Genomic DNA, 26,882 nt, shown 5'->3' with positions numbered 1-26,882 from the left:
AAATGTGAGCTTTGTGTCATACTCAAATTGTTCCCTATATATCAATCTCTCATTGGGACGTATTTGCATTTTCAAAGCAAGCGTTATAGCACAACTGACTGTATTCTTCTTAGCAGACCTGGTTAAATGCTATTTGGAGCTGCTGCTTATGAAAGGGGCCAACAGGGGGACTGTCCTGCCTGGGGAGATGGGGAATGCTTTATGTAGAAGGGACCGTTGGATTGAGCGTCGAATGAACGAGGTATCAGAGGCAGAGCAGGTGAGCAAAGGACCTGCCAAGATGAGGGGAAAGCAGAGGGCAATATACCCTGTGAGCAAAAGGGTGTGGTGAGTGGGTAATGCATTATGTATGAGTTGATTCTTGATTGCCTTCCTCCTGCCATTAGAATGTGGCTCCCTGATGGCAGCCTACCATCTTCACAGCGGTGTGCCCAGTGCCTGGGTCACTACAATGTCGTATCTCAGTAAAAATGGTGAATGGACAAGTGGATAAATGCACAAATAATGGAAAAGTAAGGTGTCTCTCACATACCCTTTCTGCAAAATACAGCTAATGGTGAATTTACAGCACATGGTCAAGAGTTATTATGTCTTATATCAATGGTTTGACATCACCACCAAATAGCCCCAGAACTCTCTTTCTAATTGAATTTTTATATAGAATAAGGTGGTAATTCATTAGTATAAATATATTGTTAGTTCATTTTTATAGTATATACTTATTATTAAAGACATCATTAGTACTGATGAGACTATTTTGATGAACCTAAAACTCTGAAATTAGATTTTTCCTGACAATTCTAGTTTTATATCTCTGTGCCCTGTGAATTTTTCTTTTTATTCTTTGGACAGTATTGAGAATACTCTGATTTTCAAAGTTGAAAACCTGTTGCTATTATAACTATTAACATCTTGCCTTGAAATCTCTCAAAATAGTCTTCAATTAAACTGAATCTGAAACTTACACAGAAGAGTTGGAAAATTTCAAAGCTTGCTCATGAGCACTATCTACCAACTTTTCAAATTTCTTACTATCTTAGCAATTGACAGTTAGACAAGGAGGACTCAACTAACCTGAGTGCTACACCAACTTACAAAGCAACAATGGCATCTCACGATATGCATTCACATTTTATCTGACAATGAACTTTTAGGCCAAGATGAGAAAATGGATGGAGCAGATTTACCTGGGCTTTGCCTGGCATTGAATTACATATACACCTGTGTACTTTAATAGTATACGTGCTGGTACATTTTGGTTAGACAGAACATGAATAGGCCTGTTTTTTTAGACACTACAACCTAGTTAATCAATAAGACATATGTAAAAAATTTAAAGTATATGAAAGTGGTTACAGAGGAAGCCTTATCTTGAGATCTACACCCCAACAACCTAACCCAGCAGAATATAAATATTAGCAGCTAACATTTCATGGATACTTATTTCCTAGGCATTCTGCTAAGCACTTTTCGTATATTAATTAATTAGACCTTCAAAACTACCATTTGAGGTAGGAACTATTATCATCTTCATTTTGCAAATGAGGAAACTAAGAGACAGAGAGAGTAGTTATATTCAAGGATTCCATGCATCAGACATTAAGAAAACTACTGTTCCAGAAAGCTCTTTGCTGGCTTGACTCTGAATTCTTTGCCTAAATACTCTTTAGTTATATAAGCTGAATTATAAATGGTAGGTTTTAGAAACGCCACATTCAACCCAGAAGCAGAAACTGGATTCTGGAAATTCATTTAGGTTGATGATAAAATTAAGGCTTAATTATCAAAATACATGGAAATTCCAAGGCAGTCTGTGTCCTTCCCCCAGGCCTGGGGAATGGAAGACTGACCATGGTAGGGAGACTTTTCTCACTGAGGATGATCCTCAGACAGCTAGAATGGGATGAGGCTCAGTTGAAGACCAGCCCTAGGGAGAGGCTTGATCTCAGTAAAACTGTGTGTGCAAGGACCACTGTGCTTTGATGAAAGGGACCAATAATGATCACCAACACCTTTACATCTCTAAAGAAATTACAAGGAAGATAAAATAAAATGGTTGAAATACCCAAGATTAAACGGGGGTAACGTATTTTTCAATAAGCATAGGGTAAAATAGGAACAGCCATGAGACTAAAAATAAATATGTTTCAATTTGCTAAAAGAATGTACTAAAAAGATGCTAGGATGAAAACTCAGAGCCGAAAGATGAGCCTCGCACCGAAGGTCAAAGAGACAGTAGCACAGTTCCCCTCCTGAGGCTTAGGGGGGTTGGATCGCTGTCCACCGATACCTCTGGGATTCCTGTAGACTGGAGCCTTCACATCTTTATATCTGTATATTTATTTAAAAATGCTTTTGTAGTATTGCTAGGTCCTATCCTAAGCACTTTATAAATACTAACTCATTTAATCATCCAGACAACATTATGAAGTGAAGTAGGTACTAATATTATCATTCCCATTTATAGATATAGACGGTGAGGCACAGGAGGAAAAGTAATTTGCCCAAGGTCCTAGAACTAGTAAATGAGAACTGAACTCAGATAGACTGGCTCTAAACTCCTCATTCTTAACCGCCATGCTCTGTGTAAAGAGGATTTGGGGAGTAGGAATCTGGTCAGTGGTGGTTTTCACATACTTCTAACGTGTCACCAGAGACCGCAAAATTTTCAAAACAAAATATCAAAGTCTTGATGGGTTCCAGTTTGAGAATAATGAAATTAAACACTCCATAAAATGAACATCATAGCTGTTGGAGTCTTAAATCACTAAGTAGTCTTTGTTAAGGAAAAGTATGTATGTATACACACACACGTCTACATATATACATATATAATTTACAGTTATATATAAATAATAAACAAAACAAAAACTATGAATGGTTTCTTCAACTGCAAATTTGCTCATGAGCAGAAAACCGGAAACAAAACCTTAGATCCCATGGGTCAGCAGCTTGTATCCCATTCTTTCTTGGTCTGGCTAACCATGGTTTTCAAAGCTCTCATTAGTACAATGACGGCAGTGACCTTGAGTGAAGGAAGCACCATTGCCTAGGCATGTGACCACAGTTAGCCTTTCCTGAACAGTGTAGGCTAGCAAGGTAGAATGGAGTTGCAAGTCAAAGATATTGTAATAGGAAAAGATGAGCTTTTAAAATACGGTCTAATTCACAACCAAAAGAATCATTAATTCAATATTGTTTTGTCGTTCTAGTTTGCATTCATTATATATTATACAGTTGGCAGCTCCTTTAAACCATTCAGAGACATACACATTCAAATTAATGTTTGCTGGAAAACTGTATTCTTTCCAGATGAGATGGCAAAGTTTCTTTTAATTTCTTGGCTGGGGCCTCAGTTTGAAGAAATAAGTCAGAAATATCAAGGCAGCCAGTAGGTCTGATGGGAATTCTCATATATTTAGAGAAAGGCTGTTTGACCACTGAGTCATAGGTGGGAAAAAGACGTCCATTATACAAACACAGGGGCTCATCCATCGTGTGTTTATTAAGTGCCTACTGTTTGCCAGCACTCAGACACAATGATGCATCACAGTCACACGTTCCTGCCTTTGTGGAACTTACGGACCCATCAAGGAGACAGATGGATGAACGGTCAGGGTAGTGGGTGTCTAATTACAAATGGAGACAAATGGTCTAAAGAAAACAATTTTTTGAAAGTGTATAAGTAAAGAAGCTGGCCTAGACTTGAGGCTGTGGGTGAGGACAGCCTGGGATGGATGGTCTAAGAAGCAGAGGGAGGAACATTCCATACAGAGGAAAACAAGAATAAAGAAAAATCACATGTGTGCACGTGTAAAGGTTCTGTGGTTGAGTGAGCACAGCATCTTCAAGATCTGAAGGAGTGCCCATAGGGATAGTGTCCTGGGGAGAGGTGGGGGAAAGTGGTGGAAAATTAGTCTGAAAAAGTAGGAAGGGGGCAGGCCACATGGGGCCTTGTAGAATTCATTAAAGCTGGGGATTTCATCCTGAGATCCATGGGAAGGCATAGTTGTGGAAAATCATGACCAAATGCGTTCAAGGAACTAGGCTTTCCACTGACATAAAAGGCCATGGCAGCTGGTCACTTGGGTGTTTTGTTTTTGTTTTAAGGTAATTGAAATTTATTTATCTATCTATTTATTTATTCGTTTTATTTCCAGCTTTATTGAAGTATGATTATATGTATTTAGATTATATAACAAGATTTTTTTAAGGTGTGCAACGTGGTGATTTAGTATATGTATGCATTGTGAAACGATTACCACAATCAAGTTAATTAACACATCTATCACCTCACATTTAATCTAGCCTTTAAAAGTCAAGCAAAACACAAATCTACCTAAATGTATGGGGGCTCTGGGTCACGACAGGGCACTTCATAAATGCAACTGGACCAAGGCCAGTTGTCTGTAATTTTCCCCTTACTGCTCTTCCAATTCCCCATACCCTTCAACCTCCATCTTTTCAATTTAGGCAAGGCAGTGACTTAACACATGAACAGTAAGTGAGCAGTTGCTCTACTGATTTCTCAAGAAAGCAAAAGGAGACAAGGACAGCTATGGGGACACCATCCAAACTACAAATAACACAATGTCAGAATGAGGTTTTGTATCCTATTAGCAATTTGTCGATGTAAAGAGACTGGACAGGCCAACATCACTAGATCTTGGTCCCTTGCAATTGGTGTCCTGTAAATCAGAATTAAGCATGAAGAACTTACTTTCCAGGGAAACTCAATGCACTACTTTGTAGGTATGGTGATGCTGAATTCTTTCAAAAACAATACAAAAAGAGACGTATATTGACATAATGACTTTTCAAATAAGGTCCCGCAGTAACTGTGTAGCAAGAGATCATGTAGTGTTAACCATTTTGTGTATGTATGGGGGATAAAAAATAACTACCCGTCACTCAAGATTACACATTTCTATGATCTTCATGTCTTTACATTGAGCTGCCATTCTGATTAAAGGTACCTCAAATCCGATTAAAGGTCTACCCTGAACTTCTATGTAGGAGACTTCTCCAGGGCAAGCATGCACATGGATTCACCTAATGGCATTCAATCAATAAATATATGCATAAACTCTCCAATAAATGTGCAGAGTCATTCTGTCTTCCTTTTTTTTTTCTTTAATCAGAAGGCTCTGGAGATTGCTATGCTTTCTCTCCTAGCCATAGTCCTTCTTGACATTGTGTTAAGTGTTCAGCTTCCCTCTGCAGTCATTTTATTTGTAATAGTGTCTTGTGTGTTGTGTCTCCTAGCTCTACATACAAACTACCACGCTTACAATCTCCATGAACCTAAGTGCATCTGTGGCGCTGGGGATGCTATACATGCCGAAAGTGTACATCATCATTTTCCACCCTGAACTCAATGTCCAGAAACGGAAGCGAAGCTTCAAGGCGGTAGTCACAGCAGCCACCATGTCATCACGGCTGTCACACAAACCCAGTGACAGACCCAACGGAGAGGCAAAGACAGAACTCTGTGAAAACATAGACCCAAACAGTAAGTAACTCTCCTTTCCTTTCATCTTCCCATCATGTATCAGGAAACTCTAGGAGATGCAGTGTGAGTTTGCCTTTCTTTGGAGAAATACCATGACCATTAGTGTCTCAGGGACTGGGTTGCCTTGGTGGATGCTAACTTTTGCTCTTAAGAGTTTGCCTCATTCTTGCCACCATTTTCCTGTTGCTCTCAGTTGGAAAGAAGCTTTTAGAGGTTCTGCTTCAGAAGTGTGAAGTCTCCCCTTCCCTCACTTCTTGTCCTTTGGCACCAAACCCCCTAACTGACATAAACACAGCTGTCGGGTTGTGAGCCACCTTTCTTGCTCCCTTCCTGTTAGGGGAATGACTTCTTGTTAAGGAAACTTCAACACCTGATTGAACTGTAGCAGTAGGAATGAAATTAGAATATTTAAAAACTTTGGAAGCATAACTTCTTTCTGCTGCAACATGGATGTGGAGAAAGTTATGATTCTTTACTAAGCAAGCCTTCTAGAAACAAAAACACATAAAATATTGAATAAAGCTGGCAAACTTTCATCCAAGTATACAGGCCCAGATACCTGTATGCTAATGGCATCCCACATGGGAAAAACATCTACCACACCACTGCAGAAGAGTTTCATTCCATGAAAGACAAAATCTTAAGGGTGGGATTAAGGATGAAATGTCAGATTTGATATGCCACATGGCATATCAGCAACCCCTGGGTAGACTTTAGTCACACCTTCAATGACCCCAAAGAAGATGGGCATATATACACCACTTTGTTAAAAAAAAAAAAAAGCCATTTAACCAGAAGTTAAATGCCTAGAATTCCCAATTGCTGGTTTTACCAACACTATGGTGGTAAGAGTGAATTTCAGATTAAAAATGTGACTTCTAGGGTTTCTTTTCCAGGAATATTTTGACCAGTTCCATATAGAATGAGGCAGATTGAAGTGTAAAGGAGGATTTGGGTTGTCCATTAAGTCATTCAGTGATGAGCTGATTTTGTTGTAACCAAAAGCTTATGCCAAGCAGAAAGAAGTCCCTATTCTAAATACTCTGAGGTAATGCTTTATGCTTTGCAAGTAAGAGAGAGATCTTCAAAAACCAGGAGGCAAATGAGTTCGGTCCTGACAAATACTGTGCTAGGATCCATGATCTTAGCCCATCTCCATTTCTAAATGCTTGAGTGAATACTGTGAAACACTTTGAGAATATGTAGAAAAGCTAACAGAGGCTCATTAACAACATCGTGGGCTTCACTTTGACTTTTCAATAGAAGAGATTCTGGGACAAGGTGAGTGGAAGAAGGATTACTCTGAAAGAAAGGAGAAACAGAAGGGATGTATAGGGTCTGTTCTTGTGTCTTCAGAACAGAAAGTCAATGAGAGGAGGGGAAGTGGATGACGAATTGCTATGGTATTCAGTGTTATGTAGGAAGAGGCTTTGGGTTCAGATAGACCTGGGTTCAAATCCAAGCCACTCCACTTACCAGCTGTGTGGCTTCAGTATATGTGCTGCTGAAGCGAGCACACCAGCTGTGTGGCTTTGAGAGTCACTGAGCTTTTCTAAAGCTCAGCGTTTTCATGTATAAAGTGGAGATAATATCTATATAATAAGATAAGTGTGTCATTAATTGTTATGCATCTAGAAAATTGTATGTCAATTAAATGTTAATTTCCTTCCATTCCTGAAGAGGCAAAAGACTTTGCCTAAAAGTACATTTCATTGTGATTGGCTCCATAGGTATGATGGTACAGTTAAAGGCATACTGAACACCATGAGGCAGATAGAACTGATTCACAAAAAGAAATATTTCCATGCACATATTTATGCATCTATTTATATGTGTACCTGTATTGATAAATATACTTGCATAGTTCCACTTCTATAGCATTTTACTCTGGGGCCCCTTGTCAGATTTGCATTTCACAAAATTGTTATCCTAGAGGCATCCTAATAACAGTTTAACATTTCTCTCTGTACACACACACACACACACACACACACACAAATTTAACTAGATATGCACCAAATCCGTAAGTAGAAAATAAGGTCAAAAGTCTATAGGTACTAAAAAAAAAAAACCAAATTAGAAGTTTTGAATTTGGACAATTACATCAATACTATGCTACTTAAAAGTAATTAGCTTTCAAACAACATTTCATTTAACTTTTAATGTTTAGGTTCTATCCTTGTTGAGGCTGTTTGGGGTATGATAATGGCTGTTAAAATGCTAAGACTAACACTAACACTAATAATAATACACCAGCTATCCTTTGAAATAGGCGTTATGCCGAATGCTTTGTGTGGAAGATCTCTCTTACTCCTCACAATAACTCTGTAGAATGGGGATTATTATTCTCATTTTACTGAAGAAACCTAGGCTTAGCGAGATTAAGTGACATTACCAAAATCGCACATTTAGTTAGCAGCAGAAGTTGAACTGAAACCCAGGTCTGACTCCTAAATCCCTGCTCGTCTCTCTTTGCTTCTGTTTCTTAGAACATGAGAGGCACGTTGTAATTCCAACACAGAAATTACTCTTTGGGCTTCTTCATTTGCTAATACAGCTTGCATATAAAGAATATAATGATGTGTGGTGGCAGACTCTTTAGTTAAATGTGCTATGAAATGTATTATTGCTTGTTGGGTTGTCTACAAGACAGGAATAACCTGGACTCTAAGAAGGCTGCCCAGGTAGAGGCCTCATCTTACTAACTCAAAAGTCCAAGTATCTTATTACTTGGTCAATCATAATTATTCCGTTTGGAATGCATTTGGTGCCTTCCTCTTGAAAAAGTTTTATTGGTGTTTGTCATTGTTGTTTTGGTGTCTACACAGAACAAAGATAAACAGTTCAGGAAAAATAAAATCAAATATAGCCTTTGTCTCACAAACAGTCCAAAAGATTTTTAAAAATTGTTTTAGTTCTTTTGGTTTTGTGTAGACACTCCCTAAAACACCATAAATAATTTGAATAGATAATTGCTGAACCATAGGAGGAGATTCACGTACCTCCAAACATTGGGGTTTCTGATGACCTGGCTCTCAGAGTTCCCAAAAGACATTATCTGTCCAATAGAACTTTCTGCAATGATGGAAATGTTCAGCACAGTAACCACTAGCCACATGTGGCTATTCAGCACTTGAAATATAGCTACTTAACTGAGGAAATACACTTATAATTTTACTCCATTTTAAATAATTTAAATATAAATAGCCATCTGTGTAATATATTAATATATATTTATATTAATAGCAATGATTTCATATTAGGACATTCAGTCTGAGCCCATATTGGAAATACCTCCCAAAGTTTTAGCAATGATGCTGATCTGGGACAAAGTCAACCTGAAGGAATGAAACATTTAAGATGAGACAAAAATGCAGACAAGTTGTTATTTAAAATGATCCAAAAGAAGTCACTAATATAGAAATAGTGATATCATAGATAGCAATTATATTTGGAAAATTTGTCTGTAGCAATGCAAAAATTGTATGAATGGGGGCCGCCTGGTGGCGCAGCAGTTAAGTGCACGCACTCTGCTGTGGCGGCCTGGGGTTCGCAGATTCGGATCCCAGGAGAGCACCAACACACCGCTTGTGAAGCCATGCTGTGGCGACGTCCCATATAAAGTAGAGGAAGATGGGCACGGATGTTAGCCCAGGGCCAGTCTTCCTCAAGAAAAAAGGGGAGGATTGGCATTGGATGTTAGCTCAGGGCCAGTCCTCCTCACAAAAAAAAAAATTGTATGAAAGTATGAAAGAGCAGTAGTAAAAAACTCAATTAATGAAAATTGACAAAAAGACTGTCCTGATGGGAGGAAACATTATTAATATACACTATTTAATACCAAATATAGCTCAAGAGATCTCAAATTTCTGAACTTTGGTAACAGAGACAAATTATTTGCTGAAATTAAGCTATCTGGTTAAAAATAAACAAACAGAAGCACAGACCATGCACTTGGAAAGAACGTTTCTTATCAAAGGGGAAATTGCATGCACTGTTCTCTGCGGGAGGGTATCTGGGAGGAAGTGAAGTTTATAGTATGAGCTACAAAGTAAATAATGAAACAGAAATGTCCCCTTATTCACTGTTGCTCTAAACACTCACTCTCGATGTACTTCAATCTTCAGTGTTTTCATTTTTAACAGCTCTGTTCCATCATTGCAGTTTGCCATCTGCTGCATGCACGCTTCTACTCATCCAACTCCACACTGCAACTACATGTCTACATAAAAACGAATTTGCTTGTTGGCTTAGTATGGGAAGAAATTAAAACTGCCCCAGCATTACCTGATTTTTCCCCAAGAAGTTCACTTTTCCTCTTAGGTTGCTTCTTCAGTTAAAATTCCATTGTTTCAAAGAAAAACTTCTTTCTGTATGGAACAAACAAAAAGTAAATCTTCTTAATATTTTATCATATCTGTGCACTACTAACATGTTAGATGTTCAGAGTTGGGCCAATGCTTGTTGCTTTCTGTACTCAGACTGAAAAACAGCAGAGGGTATCGAGGTGTAGCTCGGTTACTTAATGAAGTTTTATTTATACAAACAAGATTTCTGTTGCTAGAGGATCCGAAGAGCCTGACGTAATTTGGATAGCTTTAGATCTGGCCACGATGATGCCTTCTCAACAGTTTTTTCTAAGAAGGGCACCTCAAGCTCTTCTCGCACCTGTGTCCTGAATTTGGCATGTTTTCCTGAACTTTCTATTGTTGACTTGACAGATGTATGTTCATGGAAAACATGTAGATGCCAGATAAACAGGAGAATTTGGTTGTGCTTGGGGCCTGGCTTACTGATGGCCACCAGGACCCTTTTCCAGTTGGATGGATAATATTAACTGAGGCATCATGGCTTTTAGGGGATGTGTGGGTAAGAACTGCTGCCTTCCTCACTTGGACTGGTCAGAACCAGAAGATGCTCTGTGAATTATCCTCTGGTCAGATGCTCTCCTTATAAAGGCTCACAGTACGTAATGATGAGCATCCCTAAGCTACCTTTGTCCTAAACTACCATCCATTTTCTAAGCCAATGCCCCCACAGTGCAGAGAAACTCCTCAAAAACCTGGACTGGTTACAGAAAGTTTACTCTGGAAGGTCAGTAGCAACTAGAGATGTCAGGGAGGTGGACAGCTTGGGACACATCCCTTCTTTGAGGTGGGAATGCATGACTGTTAAACTGACGCTGAGATAGAGGCTTATACTTACACTACATAAAAGACTAGTTTAAGCCAATGAGCATATTGCATGGTGAAACACGCTTTAGAAGAACAATAATTTGCACCTAAAACAGAAAATCTAAAATGGGATATTTTAAATATAAGTTTATATTCTGATGCTATTTTTCTTTTACTACCATTTTTGCATCTACTGTAAGGAAAATATGTAAATAAAAACTTGTGCTGTTCTCAGAGAAGGCAATTAGTACCTAAAATAGTAGAACTGCCAATATAAAGAGGTATTTCATTAAAAAAAGAAAACTCAAACTGCTGGAAAATGGACATGGGTATCAAATTCTACACAAGTAACAATGCCTAGAAAATTCTGAAACACCCTCCCGTGCTGTGTTAATTTGTTGTGGTTTTTGTTTTGTTTTGTTTTGCTTCTTCATTTGTTTGGATCCCTAACATTTTGAACATTATGTTGTTTGTTTCATCCTTCTGGACTAACCTCGCAGGCTGGTCAGCATGACTGGACTAGGCTGAGAAAAAAAGGGATGGGATGGCAATAGGAAGAAAAGAATGCTCTGACCAGATAGATAAATTACTTTGGGGCTGGTTCCCTCAACCACTCCAGCTCAAGCAAGTAAAACTCAACTGCCTTAAACCAAGAGGCACCAGTACTCCCATGTTCAGAGGTACCTGAATTGTGGTGAACTGGTCTACCAAACACTATTAAACCCACTGAAAGAGTGGGCATATTGTCTATGGTCTCTATCGCAGCCTCTTCTCCAAAAGGAAAAAGAAAGAATAAAAAGGAATATTTGTGTGCACAGTTATTTTATACATACCTATATATTTACTTTTCCTGTAGACTGTATACCACCAGTAAGAAAGAGTGTACAAAAGTCTGTAACTTGGTACACTATCCCACCAACAGTATAGCTTTTGCCTGCTTTCCAAAAGGTAAGAAACCATCTAATTTTTATTTATTTGTGTGTTGTCTCCACTGAGAGTTAGAAATGTTTTCATGAAAACTGTGCATGATTACCTGTAAATCTATTTATATGAAGAAACGCATTGTCAAAGATGAGCTGTTTGCTAACCATAGAGCAGACAGCTGTTATGGGTCACATGCCTGGTTTATTTTCTGGAGAACATGTATGTGGTGTGTGTGCATTTGTCTTTCCTGAATAAGTAGTCAATAGTGGCAGAATTTGTGCTGGTCATTCTGGTACATGGTCTACTCTAAAACTACCAGTGGTGAGAGATTATTTTTAAATGGATGTTTTCACACTCTGGTTTTAGAAGGCAATGTGGAAAACTTATAGGGGGAGAAGGAGGATGTTTTACAAGCCTGGTAAAAATAGTTGTTCTGGTTTATTTTTATTAAATACATTCCCAGAAATATATTCATATACAAAACAATGAATGGCCTTACCATCTTAAACCCAAAATGGTCTTGGATCCTTCTTTTCAGCAAAGAAATAGAAAAGTGTTGCTGGCTGGGCTTGCAAATGTGTTGAAGATGATTTGTGGCTCATAGTTCTGCGTTAGAGAAACACTGAATCTACTTTAGTCATTTCACAGAACGGGGAAAAGTTCAATGAAAGATGACAGGAGTCTAAAGATGAATTTCAACATTAGTCAAACCCAAGAATTACCAATAAATACCACGGGTATTCAAACTAATGGCTTAGAAGAAATGGTGAATTGTGTGAAGTGTGAACTGGACATGGGAATGGACTGGTGTAAGAATTCTAACTGATTCACCATTGATGCTTACATATTACTTTGGGATCTCACTAAAAGATATATGTTATGAAAGAGTAATAATATTATTATTATTATCATCCCCCTGTTTCGGCCTAAGCAATATTATAATATAGTGGAAAATAACACCTGCTTTGGCAAGCCTCCTTGTCGAGCTGGAGTTAGGGCATTCCAAACTATGTGAAAATAAACAGTGGAAAACATGGAGGAGAGTTATTAAAATCATGTGGTGGCTTTGAATAAAAGGTTCTCTGATTTCCTCTAAACCTCCTACTGTGCTTATAAAATAGATAGAGAGACCTATCTCTAGAGACATTCCAAGAGAGAGGGCGGAGAGGTCATATCCTCGGGGTGGGGGGGAATATTGCTTCACAATGTGGGATAGTCTCTTTTTCCTACGTTGCTAACATGGAGCTTTTTATCAGATCTTTGCTATGTTTCTTTCCATCTTTGTTTTTGTAATAGTATTCTGAGTACAAATAATATCTTGCTCTTGTCTTATCCATTTAGCACTGTAAGACAGGACAAGAGTACTTTCAAGGAGTAATTACATTTCCTGTTGATTTTAGATGGATGCCAGCAACTCAGTCTTTAATTTCAGATGTATTGTTGACATAGTTATTTCCTTTTCCCATATCAACATGATCTGTCCTAGTTTTTAAATAGGGCATTCTTTTCTCCCAATGAATATATAACTGTATTCCAGTGAGATTTCAAGTTTTTGCAGTACAGTGCTTGTCAAAACACTGCAGCTCATCATTTTAATAGTCCTTTTACATGAGACTGCCTGAGAATAAATGAGAAGGAATTTTCCCTGGGTAAAAATGATAGATTTAATCTCAATCCATTAAATATTCTCTTTAGCTCCATTCTAAGTTGATACCTTTTGGTTTAAAGGGTACAAGATGAATATGTTTTAAGTCAATCTTTCAGTTAAAAAATATTTTTAGGATGTGCTATTTAGAAATAAACTTAACTTTTTGCTAGGATTGTCTTGTTTCAAAGATTTTGATTAGGTGCTCTCTTTTTCTGCCAATGTAAAGGTGACTTGACAAATTAATGATAAACATCTTGAATAGCTGCTTGAAAAATAATTGAGAATGGCAATTGGTCTAAGTTACATGTATTCAAAGAGGGGAGGGATTCACTTTGTTCAGGCTACAATGAGACTGGAAAGCTTGGAAGAAAAGTGAACGAAGTTGCTTAATGTTGTGTGTTCAAATCTATTTCTATGTGGTTGCTTTCAGGGAGACAAAACAGTAAAGAAAAATCTATAGATTCAAGAGTGAACTTTTGTACTATCATGCTAGTAAAACTTGTTTCAGCCGCCATGACCCAACAAAGGCACACTATACAGAGCAAATCAAACATCTGCTTATAGGGGGTTGAAGGAAGCAGGTTCAAATTCAGGTAGAACAGAACCGAACCTGCTTTGAAAACGCACCCCATATACTGCCTCTGTTTAACAGCACTCTACTTGAACAGACATGATTGGCCAGACATTGGCTGAATCATCACTGCCAGCAACTTTTGTCTGAATGTTTATAATTTTGCAACTTTGCAGAGTGTTATCAATCTAATGACATTTATTTTAAAATACAATTAAGCAACAAAGTGCAATTAATCTGGTGTCATCACTGGGTCAGGAAACAAGTTGTTTTGTTAGGAGGTACATTTTCACACCACTGGATGGAGTTCTGATTAAAAATCTCTAAAAGTTTAATTCAGCCTTGCAAATATGGACATTTAACAGCCGAGTCATGTTTTTATAAGGTATGTTCTTCTGAGCAAGTACACTGGTTACAATATTATTGACATTTCACTAATTTATTAAATGGTATTGTAAAAATATTAGTAATCTCCTGTTTGTTATAATTAGTATAATGAGGTTATTTCACATTTTCAAGCTTTCTGGAACTGTGCAATCCAAGTTTTTGTGTCATTTTGAGATGTGCCCTCCTCTTTAACATTCAATGTGGTATCACTGAGTTAACTGGAGACTCCCTCAATTTAAAATCCATTTTGAAACACTCTATGAGTACAGCATAGCAAAGAATATATGTTACCTGACCTTTGACATGGAATCACCTTAGAAATAAATGTAGCTATAAATCTTTTTGGCATATTTCTTTCTGCCTAAGAGATCTGTGAAATACCATCATTTCTCTTATCTGGGTTTGATATCTCAGCATCCTCAGAAACCAATCAATATTTGTCATCTCAGTCCTACAAGCTCAGTTCAACTTAAAGAATGGGGTGAAAGTTCACATGGCTAGGATTTCTACTATTTCTTAGCGTAAAAGAAACATGCACATCGTGCTGCAAAGTCATGAAAACTATGCCGGGTTTTACATTTTAGCATGTCACTGCACCATCTGGCTAGGATTTGTGAACTGCAAGAGTATTCTGAAGTTGGGTTAATCAAAGAAACATTTGTCAAGCGCCTCTGCTATAGGACAGCCCTGAAATGAATAGGAATGAGGGACAGAAGTGGACAATACCCTCAGGGAGCCCAGATCTGATGGAAGGCTTGAAGGTAAGCAATTATAATTCAGAGTGACAGGAGCTCTTTGGAGAGGTCTGTACCAAGTGCTGGCAAGCTACCGTGCAGAGCATCACCCAGGAAGTTGTGTCTGAGTTGGTCTTAAAAGATGAAGGACTCTAGGCAGCCATAAAGACAAGACACTCAAGGCAGGAAACAAGTATGCACAAAGAACCTGGAGTACAAAAGAATATGGTATGTCTTGGGACTAGAAAGTGGTTCTGTAAGGCTCAAGTACTGTGGTTCGAGGCAAACGGTTTCAGGAGATGACAGGTGGGAAGCAGCTGGGACATAGAGGGACCCAGTCGCCTTTATCTCTGCGCCTTTAGCACAGGGCCTGACAAATGCCAGGTTCTCAGAAAATGTGCATGGGATCCCTGGAGTGTAATTCCTTGCATACAAAGGCTCCTAGCCTTACCGAGAACGTAGTATGTACACAGTGAATATCTAATAAGTCAGTAATTATTTATTAATAATAAGAAAATACCAAGTCTACAGCCTCTGCAAGTAAAATTATATTCTTCTAGATAAAACTTCTAAGGTCACAAAGTCTGCCCTGAAAAGGCAATTTTTGACCCTAATGTCACGGGTTTCAAAACTACCTTGTAGTTTTTATGAACAGCTCTTAAGGGTATCTATACTATTTTTCTTTCAAAGGGCACTTGAACTTCAAAGTTACCATTGGAAATTGATCCTAAGCACTTGCTTTAAATGGTTTTATAGCTTCTAATTTAATAAAAACAAAACCATAAATAATCAGTTTGGTGGTTTTCTGATTATTAAGTGCATTTTCTTAGAGATTGGCATTCAGGACAGATTTTGTCTTTTAGGCCCCAAGTTTGCATTTGAAAAGAAAACAGCGTATGTCCTAAACCAAGGTCAGTTAATCTCTATAATCTTTCTTCCTCCCAATTACTGTGAATGAGCATCTTCTCAGAAGTCAAGTGACCGTGAAGATTCTCTACTAAAGACATGTCTCAGCTTCGCAGAATTTGTTTTTTTTTTTTTGGCTGTACAATGGAAATTGGATGCATTTTAAATTACTAGGAATCAAAGGTAATCATTATTTCTCTTTATGATCCACATGAATATTCTCATTATTTTTTGTCTTTTCAAGTTTATTAGTTTTGAATTCTCTTTATATCTCTGTCCTCTTTCAGAGTAACCTCTGAGGACCCCCAGCTTGTGCAAAGAGGATTGAGGAGATGTCTCCAAAGGCTGTTCTTCCTGAGCTGACTCAAACCCTTAGAAGAACATGACAGGAATCAGCAATCCCACTTTCCGTAAGTGTTGGTCCAAGTATTCGTTATGACCTTGTGTGTGCTGTTGCTTTTCTCTGGCCAAGAATAAGGAAAACTAGACCAGGGTCCTAACCCTGGCTCTGATACTTGAGGCAGCATAAGCTTCATCACCTCATGGACCTTTGTGATTTTGGATAAGTCATGTCCCATCTGATCTTCAGTTTCCTCTTGTGAAAGATGGAGCCAGCTTTCTTTGATGGGACACCATGGAGATGGCATGGAATCATGTAACTAAAAGCCCTCCTTTATAAATGGTTGTGCATACATATGGTAGCATTGTTAGTCACTGCTCATCTCTCTGTTTTAATTGGCTTTCCTTTCTCTTCTTTTTTTATGGTTACATTTTTTTTCGTCTACCATAAACCATCAGAGTTGGAAGGGATGACATCTAGACTGCCAATGAAGTCAGGCAACGTTTTTTTTAGGTACAACAAGCTCTGTTTTCAAGATGGGTCACTGTGGTCTTTTGATGGTTCATTAATAGTATTTCGGCTTGGTGAAATTGACAGAGAAGGCTATTAGTCACTCAGCAAGGCTTCTGTGGGACAGATAGGCTCATACCACCTGATATATGAACCATTCCATGTGATTAACTTCAACAGGTAACTCCAGGCCAGCTGGCAAGCTGAAGAGCATTTTATGTACAAATAATAGTTCTAGGGTATTTCTTGAGTGACAGAATAATGACTGAGTGGAATAGAGTCCCTTAATCTCTCCTTGTGAAAACACTTTTGGTTTTCTTTCAAGGCTGGGATACTTCAACAAAATCGATTAACAAAACCTCTCAGGAATCTTTGTTGATGCTTTGAAGTTTGGTATTTATTAAGCTTATATCAAACATAGAACTTCCCTGGAGGGCCAGGCACATTCATCTCAGTCTTCAAAGGGCCTAGCATAGTGCTTTACAGAAATTTAATAATTATAACAATAATAATATCAGTGATGATGATAATAATGGCATCATATCATCCCTATTACTAGACACAAAGTGCTCAACCATCCATTGAGACAGGTTTTATTGTCCCCACTTGACATGAGGAAACTGAGGCTCAGAGCAGTGAAGTAACTTCCCAGTGACACTCACCAATGAGCGGTACGTGGTCTTCTGGCCAGAGTCCCTTCTAATAAGCTTTTCTGAAATTGAATGGACTAGGACAAGATGTTTCAGTCTACATAATCTATCTAATCATCATTTCTTGTTCTCATCAGTTGAGTCTAGAGGGCCTCAACATCCTGAAGATCAGAAAGGCCCTCCAGGGCTTTAAGGCAGAAATCATAATCTGATTTTAGGGCTATTTTGGGATGAGATGTGCCCTCTTTTTTTTTTCTTTATGGTACTGAAAATGATAAGACTACTTGTGTAATTTCACCTACCTTGGATTCTTTTGGTGGTCTGAAAAATTAAATACTGTAGTTCCTGCCTCAGAGAACATAGTCTTCTAGAGCTGGAAGTGTTTAACTCTTAAGAATACATTGAAATTCATAGTATAACATATTCGAGGCCTACTGGGCATCCTGGGCTGAGTGCAGCCTGTTCAGAATTAAAATCACAAGTTATCATATATTGACGGCTATGAGCAGACTCCACCTCTGCATCAGGTGATCGAATTTGGCATGGGAACCTAAGCAGAGGAAATTAAACTCAGAAGAGAATTTGCTAGCATTAAAAATGGCACTTCCCTGGCACACAGATGTAAAAAGCTAATTCCCAGCACAGCTTCATCACCTGCTCCTTCTCTCTCTGCTTTTGCCATAGCAAGGCTCTATAAAGAGACTCACCACAAGGGTCATTATCATCTCTGTTAGTTGAAAATTTGATTAAGCTGGCCTCCTAGGGCTAGCATGAAAAATGCTAGATTTTTGTTCTAGGAACTTAATTCCTCTTTCCCTCTTTCTGTCATGTTTGCAAATTTCATTTACATTTTAATTTCCTGTGGTTTGCCATAGTCCAGACTGAGACTTGAGCTATTGTTTCTATTCAGGTGAAAAGTGCAACCACAACTGACCATCTGCACTGGCATACAGTCCGGCGATTGTCCAAGGCAAGTATCTTTTTGCATCCTTCTAAGCATCCTGAGGAAGCTTTGCTACCCAGCCCACCAATGAATTTAATGAACGAAAGAGGCCTTGTCCAGGTTCCAGGATGAACTTAGTGCTGGTGGTCCTCATCCAATACTAGCTATGTCCTCTCAATATTCCAAAATAAGGAGAACTTACACTAAAAAAGTCTTGAGACTTTGGCCCGTTAGAACCTTTTCTAGGGGCTTTGTTTAAGGAAGATATCAATGCCACCAAATGGGGGAGAAAGTCCTACTGTGGTCTACTGTGATGCAACCCTAAGAAAGTCAGTCTCTTTTCGGGTATTGGATACTCAGTTTATTCTGAGTCAAGTAGCAGGCACAGTAGCATCAATGGGGGCTCCTACCCGACTACTACATAAAGGAAAACCAAGTGAAATAGGGGATCAGCGGAGGATCACTCTCAGTCTCAGTGTGAGACTCTATCATTCCTGCCTGCTGAGCAGGCAAAATGCTGACTCTTTAGAAAAGATCACCTCTCTGCACCTCAGTTTCCTCATCTGTAACAGATAACGTCACATGGTGGTTGTCAGGACTAAATAAAAGTAAAGCACTTAGAATAGAGTTTGGCACAGTAGCTATTCAAATGTTACCCATCAGTGTTGTTATTATGTCACCTAAAATTAACTGTATTTTTCTGTTTGTGTTTCCTCTAGGAAAGAATTGGGAGATTCCAATCGGATCCTCTTCCATGTGATCTCTTGTACCCATTCTCTTTCTGTACCACACACAATAAAGTTTGAGAGTGTCAAGTAATCCATCTGCCTCTGATTTTTGTCTGGAAAAACCTGCAGAGGAGTTTTCGGGTTGAAATCTTAATACATGTCTTGTCTTGTCTTCAACCTATTTAGTGTTGATCATTTTTGGAGCAATGGTGCCTTAAAGCCAAAATTTCACTGCCCTATTAAAGAAGCTACCTGGGAAACCACATTTAAACACACTTAGCTTTCATTTAATTTCACAACACAACACATTTTTTCTGACTTGAGGCATAAACACATTCAACATGGTCAGCATCGTGGTAACATTTACACTAAATTATTACTAACTGTTAGTACCCAGCTATTTAAGGAAATACCAAAGACCAATTTTAAAATCCTATTTATGGAAGAAAATTTGCCAATAAGAAATCTTCTGGAAAGCATTTCAGTTTATAGTTCAGTCTAATTCAAATCCTTTGTTCCCTACCCTGGTGCTCATCAAAATGTCACCTGTATTTAGCCATCTTCCCCAGGGATTCTGATGCACATCTAGGTTCAGGAACTTTTCTTTTAATCCTAGCTGATAATCAACACATGCAATATGGTGTTGATGTGATGGTGATCACTCACACAGCAGAGTGTTTTCCAGGATATTAAAAATATTGATTTTAAAAAAAAAAATTCAGATTTATCACACCAGTGGCATCCACCACATTTCTAGGAAGTCATCTTTAGCTGTCTGCTAGCACTGTGAGAAGCCATTTCAAGGTCTCCTCTCAAGAGACTCTTCCAGACTGGTGTTGCAGACTAAATAAGGAGGAAGCTAATTGCCGAGCTCTATTATTGGAGCGGAAAACATAGCACCATCTTTGTTTAAGGCTGAATCTCCATGACAACACTAGACAAGTAGCTGGGTTAATGTTGCTTTTTCCCTACGCTCGATGAGCCACAGGTCATAGCCTTCTGTAGGCAAAGTGAGTTGATACATCCTTATGCAATCATTCCAAGCTACTCAGCAGGGCAACTCTGAATTTATTTAGCCCTGAAGTCCTCAAAGAGATTACTATTTTTAAATCTTCATCGATACTTTTCATGCTTTTCTGCCCAATCAGGTAGTGAAAGTGGTCAGGCTAACCATTGCTTCAATTACCCTTGCTGATAAAAATTCCCTGTGATCTTATGGAGAGGCAGCCCGGTCCTGAGGGTCCTGGAGCATGTACTCCTGGATGCTAAATCCAACTTTGCCCTGCTCTAGATTGTGATGTAGGGACATTGTTTACTCTCTATACATCGGTTTTCTCAGCTGCAAAATAGGTATAATACTAATAACTACCTCCTAGGGTTGTTATTAGGATTAAATTAGTTAGTACATATAATATGCTTAACACAGTGCATGGTATGTAATATAATGCTCAATAATTAGCTGTTACTCTTCTTATTATGAATATCGCTAAGTGACCTATAGCTGCTCGGTTCATATGGTAGTCACTAGCTACATATGGCCATTTAAATTTAAATTAATTTGAAATAAATAAAATTAAAAATTCTGTTCCTCTGTTGCTCTAGTCACATTCCAAGTGCTCAGTGGGTGTACGTAGCTAGTGACTACCACATTGTACAGCTAAGCTATATAATATTGCCATCATCACAAAAAGTTCTACTAGATAGCACAGAGCCATAGCCTAGAGAAAGTAAAAAGGAGAATAAGAATTTCCTTTATAGAAGAGATTTCTTTTGTTCTTAGCACTCTCCCTTGATTGTGAAAATAGTCTACAGTTTCTCTCTGAGGGCGCGGCGGGGAGGGGGGCATTTCTTTTGTAGCATCTAGTAAAAAGTGGTTTACATTGTGGAGTCGGCAATAAATATTGTGAACTAAAAAAAAATTGTTTTCCAGAAATGGTCTTCTCTCAGCTGTGGAGATTCCCCCATTCCTTTCATATACTATTTACAATGCTCTGTATTTATTAATTCTATGGTTGCACATAAAAGCAGGTAAGGTGGTAACTCTGTAGTCATTACATGTCTTGTAGAACCCTGTAGCTTGCGGAGAGGATGATTTATTAATCACCACCCAAATGGAAGCAATGTACATATTCACCTGCCATACCAATGTTGCTCCACAGCAGAAAAGCCAAATTAAATATTCAAGGATGTGAACACAGTCTTCACTCAATCTCAAGCAGCATATTTCCAGGCATTTTTTTCGCCTGTGATTGGCCAATTTTGGAATTCTAGTGTCGGCTGGCAAATGCTTGGTCCTTTTCCTCAGAGTCAAATTGACATGTCCCATTTGTCCTATGTGTAGTTAGTCCCTGACATGATTGCCTGGCACATACTTTGTGAATGTTTGAGAGTGAGGGAAAAATACAGGCAAAAAGCAAAAGATGTCTATCATTTTCAACAAGCAGAAGTTTTACGTGAATCATAAACAGTGCTGTTATGCATCATCTAGAGGAGTCTCTGCTGTCAATTTATGTTTTGGGAGAACTTTTACTGTAAAGCTCACGTGGAAGTCTAGGAACAAGAGCCAGTGTGAGATACTTAATCCCAGACCGGCTCTATCAAACTGGATGAGTACACTGCAGCTGAAGAGAAACCTCTCCCGGCGTCTCGGATGCTCATTCCGGAACTCAAGCTGTAAAATGGCTGGATAAGGGACAGGGAAAGGAAGAGCTGTCTCTTTTTGTGAACTTGCAGACAAGGTACACATTTTCTTTTTTAAGGAAAACCCAGTTGATTATATTGATCACTAAATGTTGCCTATAAAACAGTATCAACGAGTCTACATTCTGGAAGTGCAGAGAAAGATAGATAAAAAGAAAAATCCACACAATTCTTAAAAATTACGTCATCATCAGCTAACTGTTGAAATCAGCTCGCGCTTAGAAAAGACGTGAGGGTTCTGTTTTATCATGTGCCTGACACGCAGCGCCTCCTTCCCTCTTCAGGGCCTCACACCGAGGCAGCTGCGTCACCCTCACCTACAGAGGCACAAACCGTGGCTCGGGGGGTTGAGAAAGTCATACCAGGTATCAGTAACAGGAGTAGCTTTAGAACTCATTCTGACCCCATTACACACCAGTGTCTCTTCATTAAAGAGCTGCAATATCCTTAGAGAAACAAGTTCATTTTTAAGGCAAGGAGAGAAAAAAAAAAAAAATCCCTCGTTATGGAAGATGCAGATTTATAATGCAGTCTGGAAAAAACTTTTTTCCTGCGATCTATAGACGATCACCAGCAATAAGGAGCCACTGGTAATCCTATCTACAGGAAGATAAACAGCTGGAGCCAGAAAGGAGAATAAAGATAGATGGCTACAGATGAAGGGCTGAATTATTAATACCAGATAGTGACTTATGCTGTGTATCTCCCCAACGCCAGGAGGCTGGCGTGGCTGGAGATGAGCACGTCGTGTCTGAGGGTAGGGACCAGGAGTTGGCCTGGCACTTCCTTCAGCTTTCCCCTTTCACCGCCATTAGTGCATGGGTTATAAAGACAGCATATGCTCCATTTAAATCCACGCTTCTTCTTTTTAAGCCAATAGCCTTGTGAGGCTTACTGAAGAGGTTAAATCATGTCTGAAAAGAGAGTTTACTATTTCTTTTGTCTACTAGTCTTCTTTTTAGTGGAGCCTGACCCCAAGCGAAATAACATCATTTATGGAGTTCTTACTGTTGTCAGAGATCGGGCGTATGAAGCCGAGATAGAACAAGCTGCAGCTCCTCCAGGAGTTTACATCCAAAGGAGAAGACAACTCCTTGTCAGACACCATACCAGGATGCATAATAGAAGGATGTGTGGAGGGATGGAAATAGCCATTTGCTCTCGTAAGGTGGCAAGGGGACATGCTAATTGTGACTTAAAGAATGAGGCAACACGAGAGAGGGTGTTCCAGACAGAGGGATCATCCTAAGTCAAGTCAAAGTGCATGAAATGGTGGCAACATCATTGGCAGCAGCACTGGGTAGCAGATATTGAGTACTTCCTACACACCAGCCACTGTTGCAAGTACTTAACATCTATTAACCTATTTAATCATAACAACCTTATCAGATATGCATCATTAGGCCCATTTTATAGGCGAGGAAAGTGAGGCACAGAGATTTTAAGTAACTTTCCCAAAGTCACACTGCTAATAAGTAAAGGATCTTGCCTACAAGCTCAGCCATCTGGACCCAGGCCATGCTTGTGACTACTGTAGTGCCTTCCAGTGACAGGTACATGGTGTGTTCGAGGAAGATCCATTTTCCAGTATGGCTAGTCCACAGGACTTCTCAGCCATAGAACTAATGACATTTTGGGCTGGACAATTCTTTGTGCAGGGGGCTGTCCTGTGCATTGTAGAATGTTTAGCAGCATCCCTGGCCTCTACCCGCTCGATGCCAGTAGCACTGCCATCCTGCAGTTATGAGTATCAAAAATGTCTCTGGATATTGCCAAATGCTCTCTGGGGGCAGTTGCCCCAGTGGAAAACAACTGGACAAGCATATGATGTGTGAGGCTGGAGAAATGCAGAAAAATACATTAGAACTCAACTGTGAATATCTTCAAATTCTATGCTGAAGGCTGTGGGAATGTAGCCAGGAGAAAGAAAGGTGCCGCTTGGGGTTTGGTAACTGAGGAGTAGTGGAAAAGATAACTTGCAGAAGCATGAGGGCAGAAGGTGCTGTGAGAGCCAACACACACTTCTGAGTTCTCGGCTCAGGAAGTATTCTCAGACATTATAAACTGTATGTTCAAAAATCCTAAAGCTAAAGAGCACAAAGGATAATCTATCAGAAAAGTGCAAAAGTTCAGGCAACTGTTTCACCCACGGGTCCCTGGAATGCAGCCCATCCCTCCTGAAAGCTTAAAATTCAAAGTTGCATTTCAGGTGAAAAAGCTTCTGGATCTGGGAAAAACTGAGCACCCATTTTTCTTAAGAAGCTCCAATGTCAGATTCCATGTCATCGTGTAAGTGTGAACATAGTTATGTCAATTTTAGGGAGGCCATTTCTGCAGAAATATTTACTGGACACTTGGCAACTGTGGAAAAAATGGAAGTGTTCTCTCCACAAGTCTCTATATGGACAAAATTTCAAGCCAAGGGGATATTTGTTCAGAGCAGCTCTTTTATAAACAGGAAAGATCTATGTACCTTCTAAACATTCTACAATAAACATGTTCCTTTTATAAAACAAAGGATGGTTTCAAGATGATCTAATTCAGAACTGTACCTCAGGTGGTGAATAAACACCGACCTAAGCGTACAATTCCACCCATTCTTCAAACATCAGCATTCTTCTTTTCTATTACCTGTTTTGGCTTCTAGTGAGTTCTTTATCGTGTCAGTGGGAAGGATCTTCTTTACAAGACTGCCATGACCGTTTTGAATCTAGTACAGCTTCAAGCTTCTAACTAATTTCATAGTTTTGAAGATGGAATTCTCTTAAGAAGAATAACCTGACTGCCTACAAAGTTATCTGATTCCAGAGGAAGCAAGCAATGCATCTCTGACAGAAAGCCCGCCTAGGGTCAGAGTCAAGGGCTTTGGAATGAGACATGGCATAACTCTGAGACAAATATCTTCCCATCTCAGCTGCCATATCTGGCAACACAGGGATTTGAATACCCTCATTAGGTTCTTTCGAGGTAGGGTAAGGTGGCACAAGCTAAGTTCCCAGGATGTGGTGTGATGCATGGCTGACATTCAGTAATGGACATCCCTTAGCATCGGCATTTAAGACAATCGTTCAGGACTTTTGGGAGATCAGATCTGCCTTGAAACCTTTTGGAGACTCTTCTTGTGTTCAGATAAGGAAATGATCTGCCTTCCACAAGAGCACATCCCTGCCACTTTGTGAACCTCCCTCCACTCAAGGCAGAAACCTGCCCTCTCAACCCATCTCACGATGGTCTCAATGACAGCTGGGAGGCCTGGGAGGCTGGAATTGTAGGAGCCCAGCCCCTCAGCATCAGCACTTCTGGAAATAACATCAGACCCTCAGCTTGCATTGTAGTGGGAAAAATACATAATAGAGAACATTGTCTTCAACAGCTTTGTTTGAGAAAAGATACTCAAATTGAATGCTTAAGTCCAGATCAGGCATTCGACTAATGATTTGAAATTTTAAACAGCTGGAGTTTTTTCAAGCTTTACAGTTTGTATTTGAAGAAGATTGCTAAGCTTTTAGATTCTTCATAAATAGTAAATAGATTTAGTCATAAATATCCTGTAATATATGCTTTGTTCCTTTTATTCTGAGGAAAGTCACAATTTCTGATTAAACACAGTAAATCATTATACAGCAGCCATTGTATACAGCCACTAAGAAGCGCGCTTTCTGCACTGATGAAAGGCACGTAAAGACATCAAACCCCAAACATCTGCCAAGCATTGTTGGAAAGAGGACACTGAGCAATGTCTAGAGGCGTTTCAAGGACAGCAAACAGCTGGCGTGAATGTAAGTAGTTTTAAGACGTCGGGAAGAAGTTCAGATCATAGGATTAGGTGATCAGCCCTCATGTCATAGGTGACTCCTTCCTTCCCTTCAGAAGTAAAAGAGCTTTCTTCTTCTCCAAGACAGATGTTAACAGAACAGAAAGCAAGCAGCCAAGTGCAATCAATAAAATCCTAAGTGGGCAACAAAACTGAAGCATTTTTTCCCCTTCTCTCCAGGGAACAGGAACATGGAATTGTTAGGGCTATTGGGGACTGCTGATATCAGCCATGGGGTTGGCACCAGCAGCAGCTCAAGTTGTGCTCAGAACTGTGCAGTAGTGAGAGGCTTTGGGAGAACAACAGACTGGACCTTTGCTGGCCTGCTGCCCAGCCTCTCCCAGAAGATGCTTTTTGTTCTCAGTGCCATTGATTTCCCTTGGCCACCTGGAGGCCTGGGTCTGGGAGCTCATACAGAAGATACATGTGGTTGCCGTTTCATGGTTTCATGCCGTTCCTCTGGCCTCAATGAGAGTTTGAGGACGAGTGTAATTAAACCGGTGGTAGGAGCTTCATTCAGAAAACATCTTCTTAGCCTAAAGAATGGTTGATTAGTTAACAGGGATTCCTAACAGAAGAGGTTCTTCACTAAAATTATTTGGAAACCAAACACTGAGTTGAACAGAACCCAGTATTATTTGTGTAATTCAGGCCTGCTAATCATCAGCTCCAATTAGACACTTTCAGACAGTAAGCTCTGTGATGATGACAGCCGTTTCTTCCTTCTTGCCATTGTATCTCCACCACCCAGCACAGTCCCCAGCTCATGGCAGATGGACAATCCACTGTTTGAGCTAAGATATAAAACACAATGGGAGTTGCAATGCACCTATTTTCAACCAACATTAATTCAACCACATGGAGTCTATAGAAGAAAAGGATGGGATGAGAGGAGGAAGAGAATGCAAGACAAATTGTTCTTGCTTTCCCTGTTCAATCTAGAACCAGGCCTCCAATCCTAGGGGAAAGTGAAGCCTCAGCAAAAATGCAAAGAATCCAAGTAATTCTGGATTCTTCAGCTTCTGCACCCCAGGGCCTTTGTAATTAATGAATAATTTAAGGCAGTACTTCTCAAATTTTAACATCCATACGATCACCCAGGCATCTCGTTAAAATGCAGGTGTGGATTCAGTATATTTCTTAGACTCCGCATTTCTAACGAGCTCCTGGGTGATGACCATGGTGCTGGTCTTTGACCACACTCTGGATAATATGGATGTAAGGGATTTTGAAGGAGAATTTTGACCATGCCCAACTTTTGCCATGCAAACTGACTTTAAAACCCAACCACTGTGAAAGATGTGAGTCCACTAGACTCCAGCATTTTAATCTAACCTCACA

General features: G+C 39.4%; 1 protein-coding gene and 1 long non-coding RNA gene across 8 annotated transcripts in view; one reads left to right on the top strand and one right to left on the bottom strand.

Annotated features, from left to right (window-relative positions):
• GRM7 (glutamate metabotropic receptor 7) overlaps window positions 1-18,328 on the top strand; it is a 618,593-nt gene extending 600,265 nt beyond the window's left edge. For 2 of the 7 annotated variants that reach the window (XR_009222992.1, XR_009223005.1), the window contains 4 exons: window positions 5,266-5,512; window positions 15,910-16,039; window positions 16,144-16,266; window positions 18,267-18,328. Coding sequence is in view for 3 of the 7 variants with exons in the window: in XM_058563382.1 (XP_058419365.1) it covers window positions 5,266-5,512; window positions 11,543-11,613 (318 nt within the window). In the remaining 4 variants the exon portion in view is untranslated. Of the gene's footprint in view, window positions 1-5,265; window positions 5,513-11,542; window positions 16,040-16,143; window positions 16,267-17,265; window positions 17,378-18,266 lie in introns of those variants that run through there. The other 5 variants (XR_009222993.1, XR_009223001.1, XM_058563382.1 and 2 more) reach the window with 5 other exon arrangements.
• LOC131418753 (uncharacterized) overlaps window positions 1-26,882 on the bottom strand; it is a 168,416-nt gene that overhangs the window by 51,957 nt on the left and 89,577 nt on the right. The window contains exon 3 of the long non-coding RNA XR_009223025.1: window positions 9,617-9,882. This is a non-coding gene — a long non-coding RNA (uncharacterized LOC131418753). The remainder of the gene's footprint in view (window positions 1-9,616; window positions 9,883-26,882) is intronic.

Source organism: Diceros bicornis, chromosome 2 (assembly GCF_020826845.1).
Source record: "Diceros bicornis minor isolate mBicDic1 chromosome 2, mDicBic1.mat.cur, whole genome shotgun sequence".
In the NCBI taxonomy this organism is placed as follows: domain Eukaryota; kingdom Metazoa; phylum Chordata; class Mammalia; order Perissodactyla; family Rhinocerotidae; genus Diceros; species Diceros bicornis.
The sequence above is the reverse complement of the archived record's forward strand: the minus strand, read 5'-3'. Positions and strand labels throughout refer to the sequence as shown.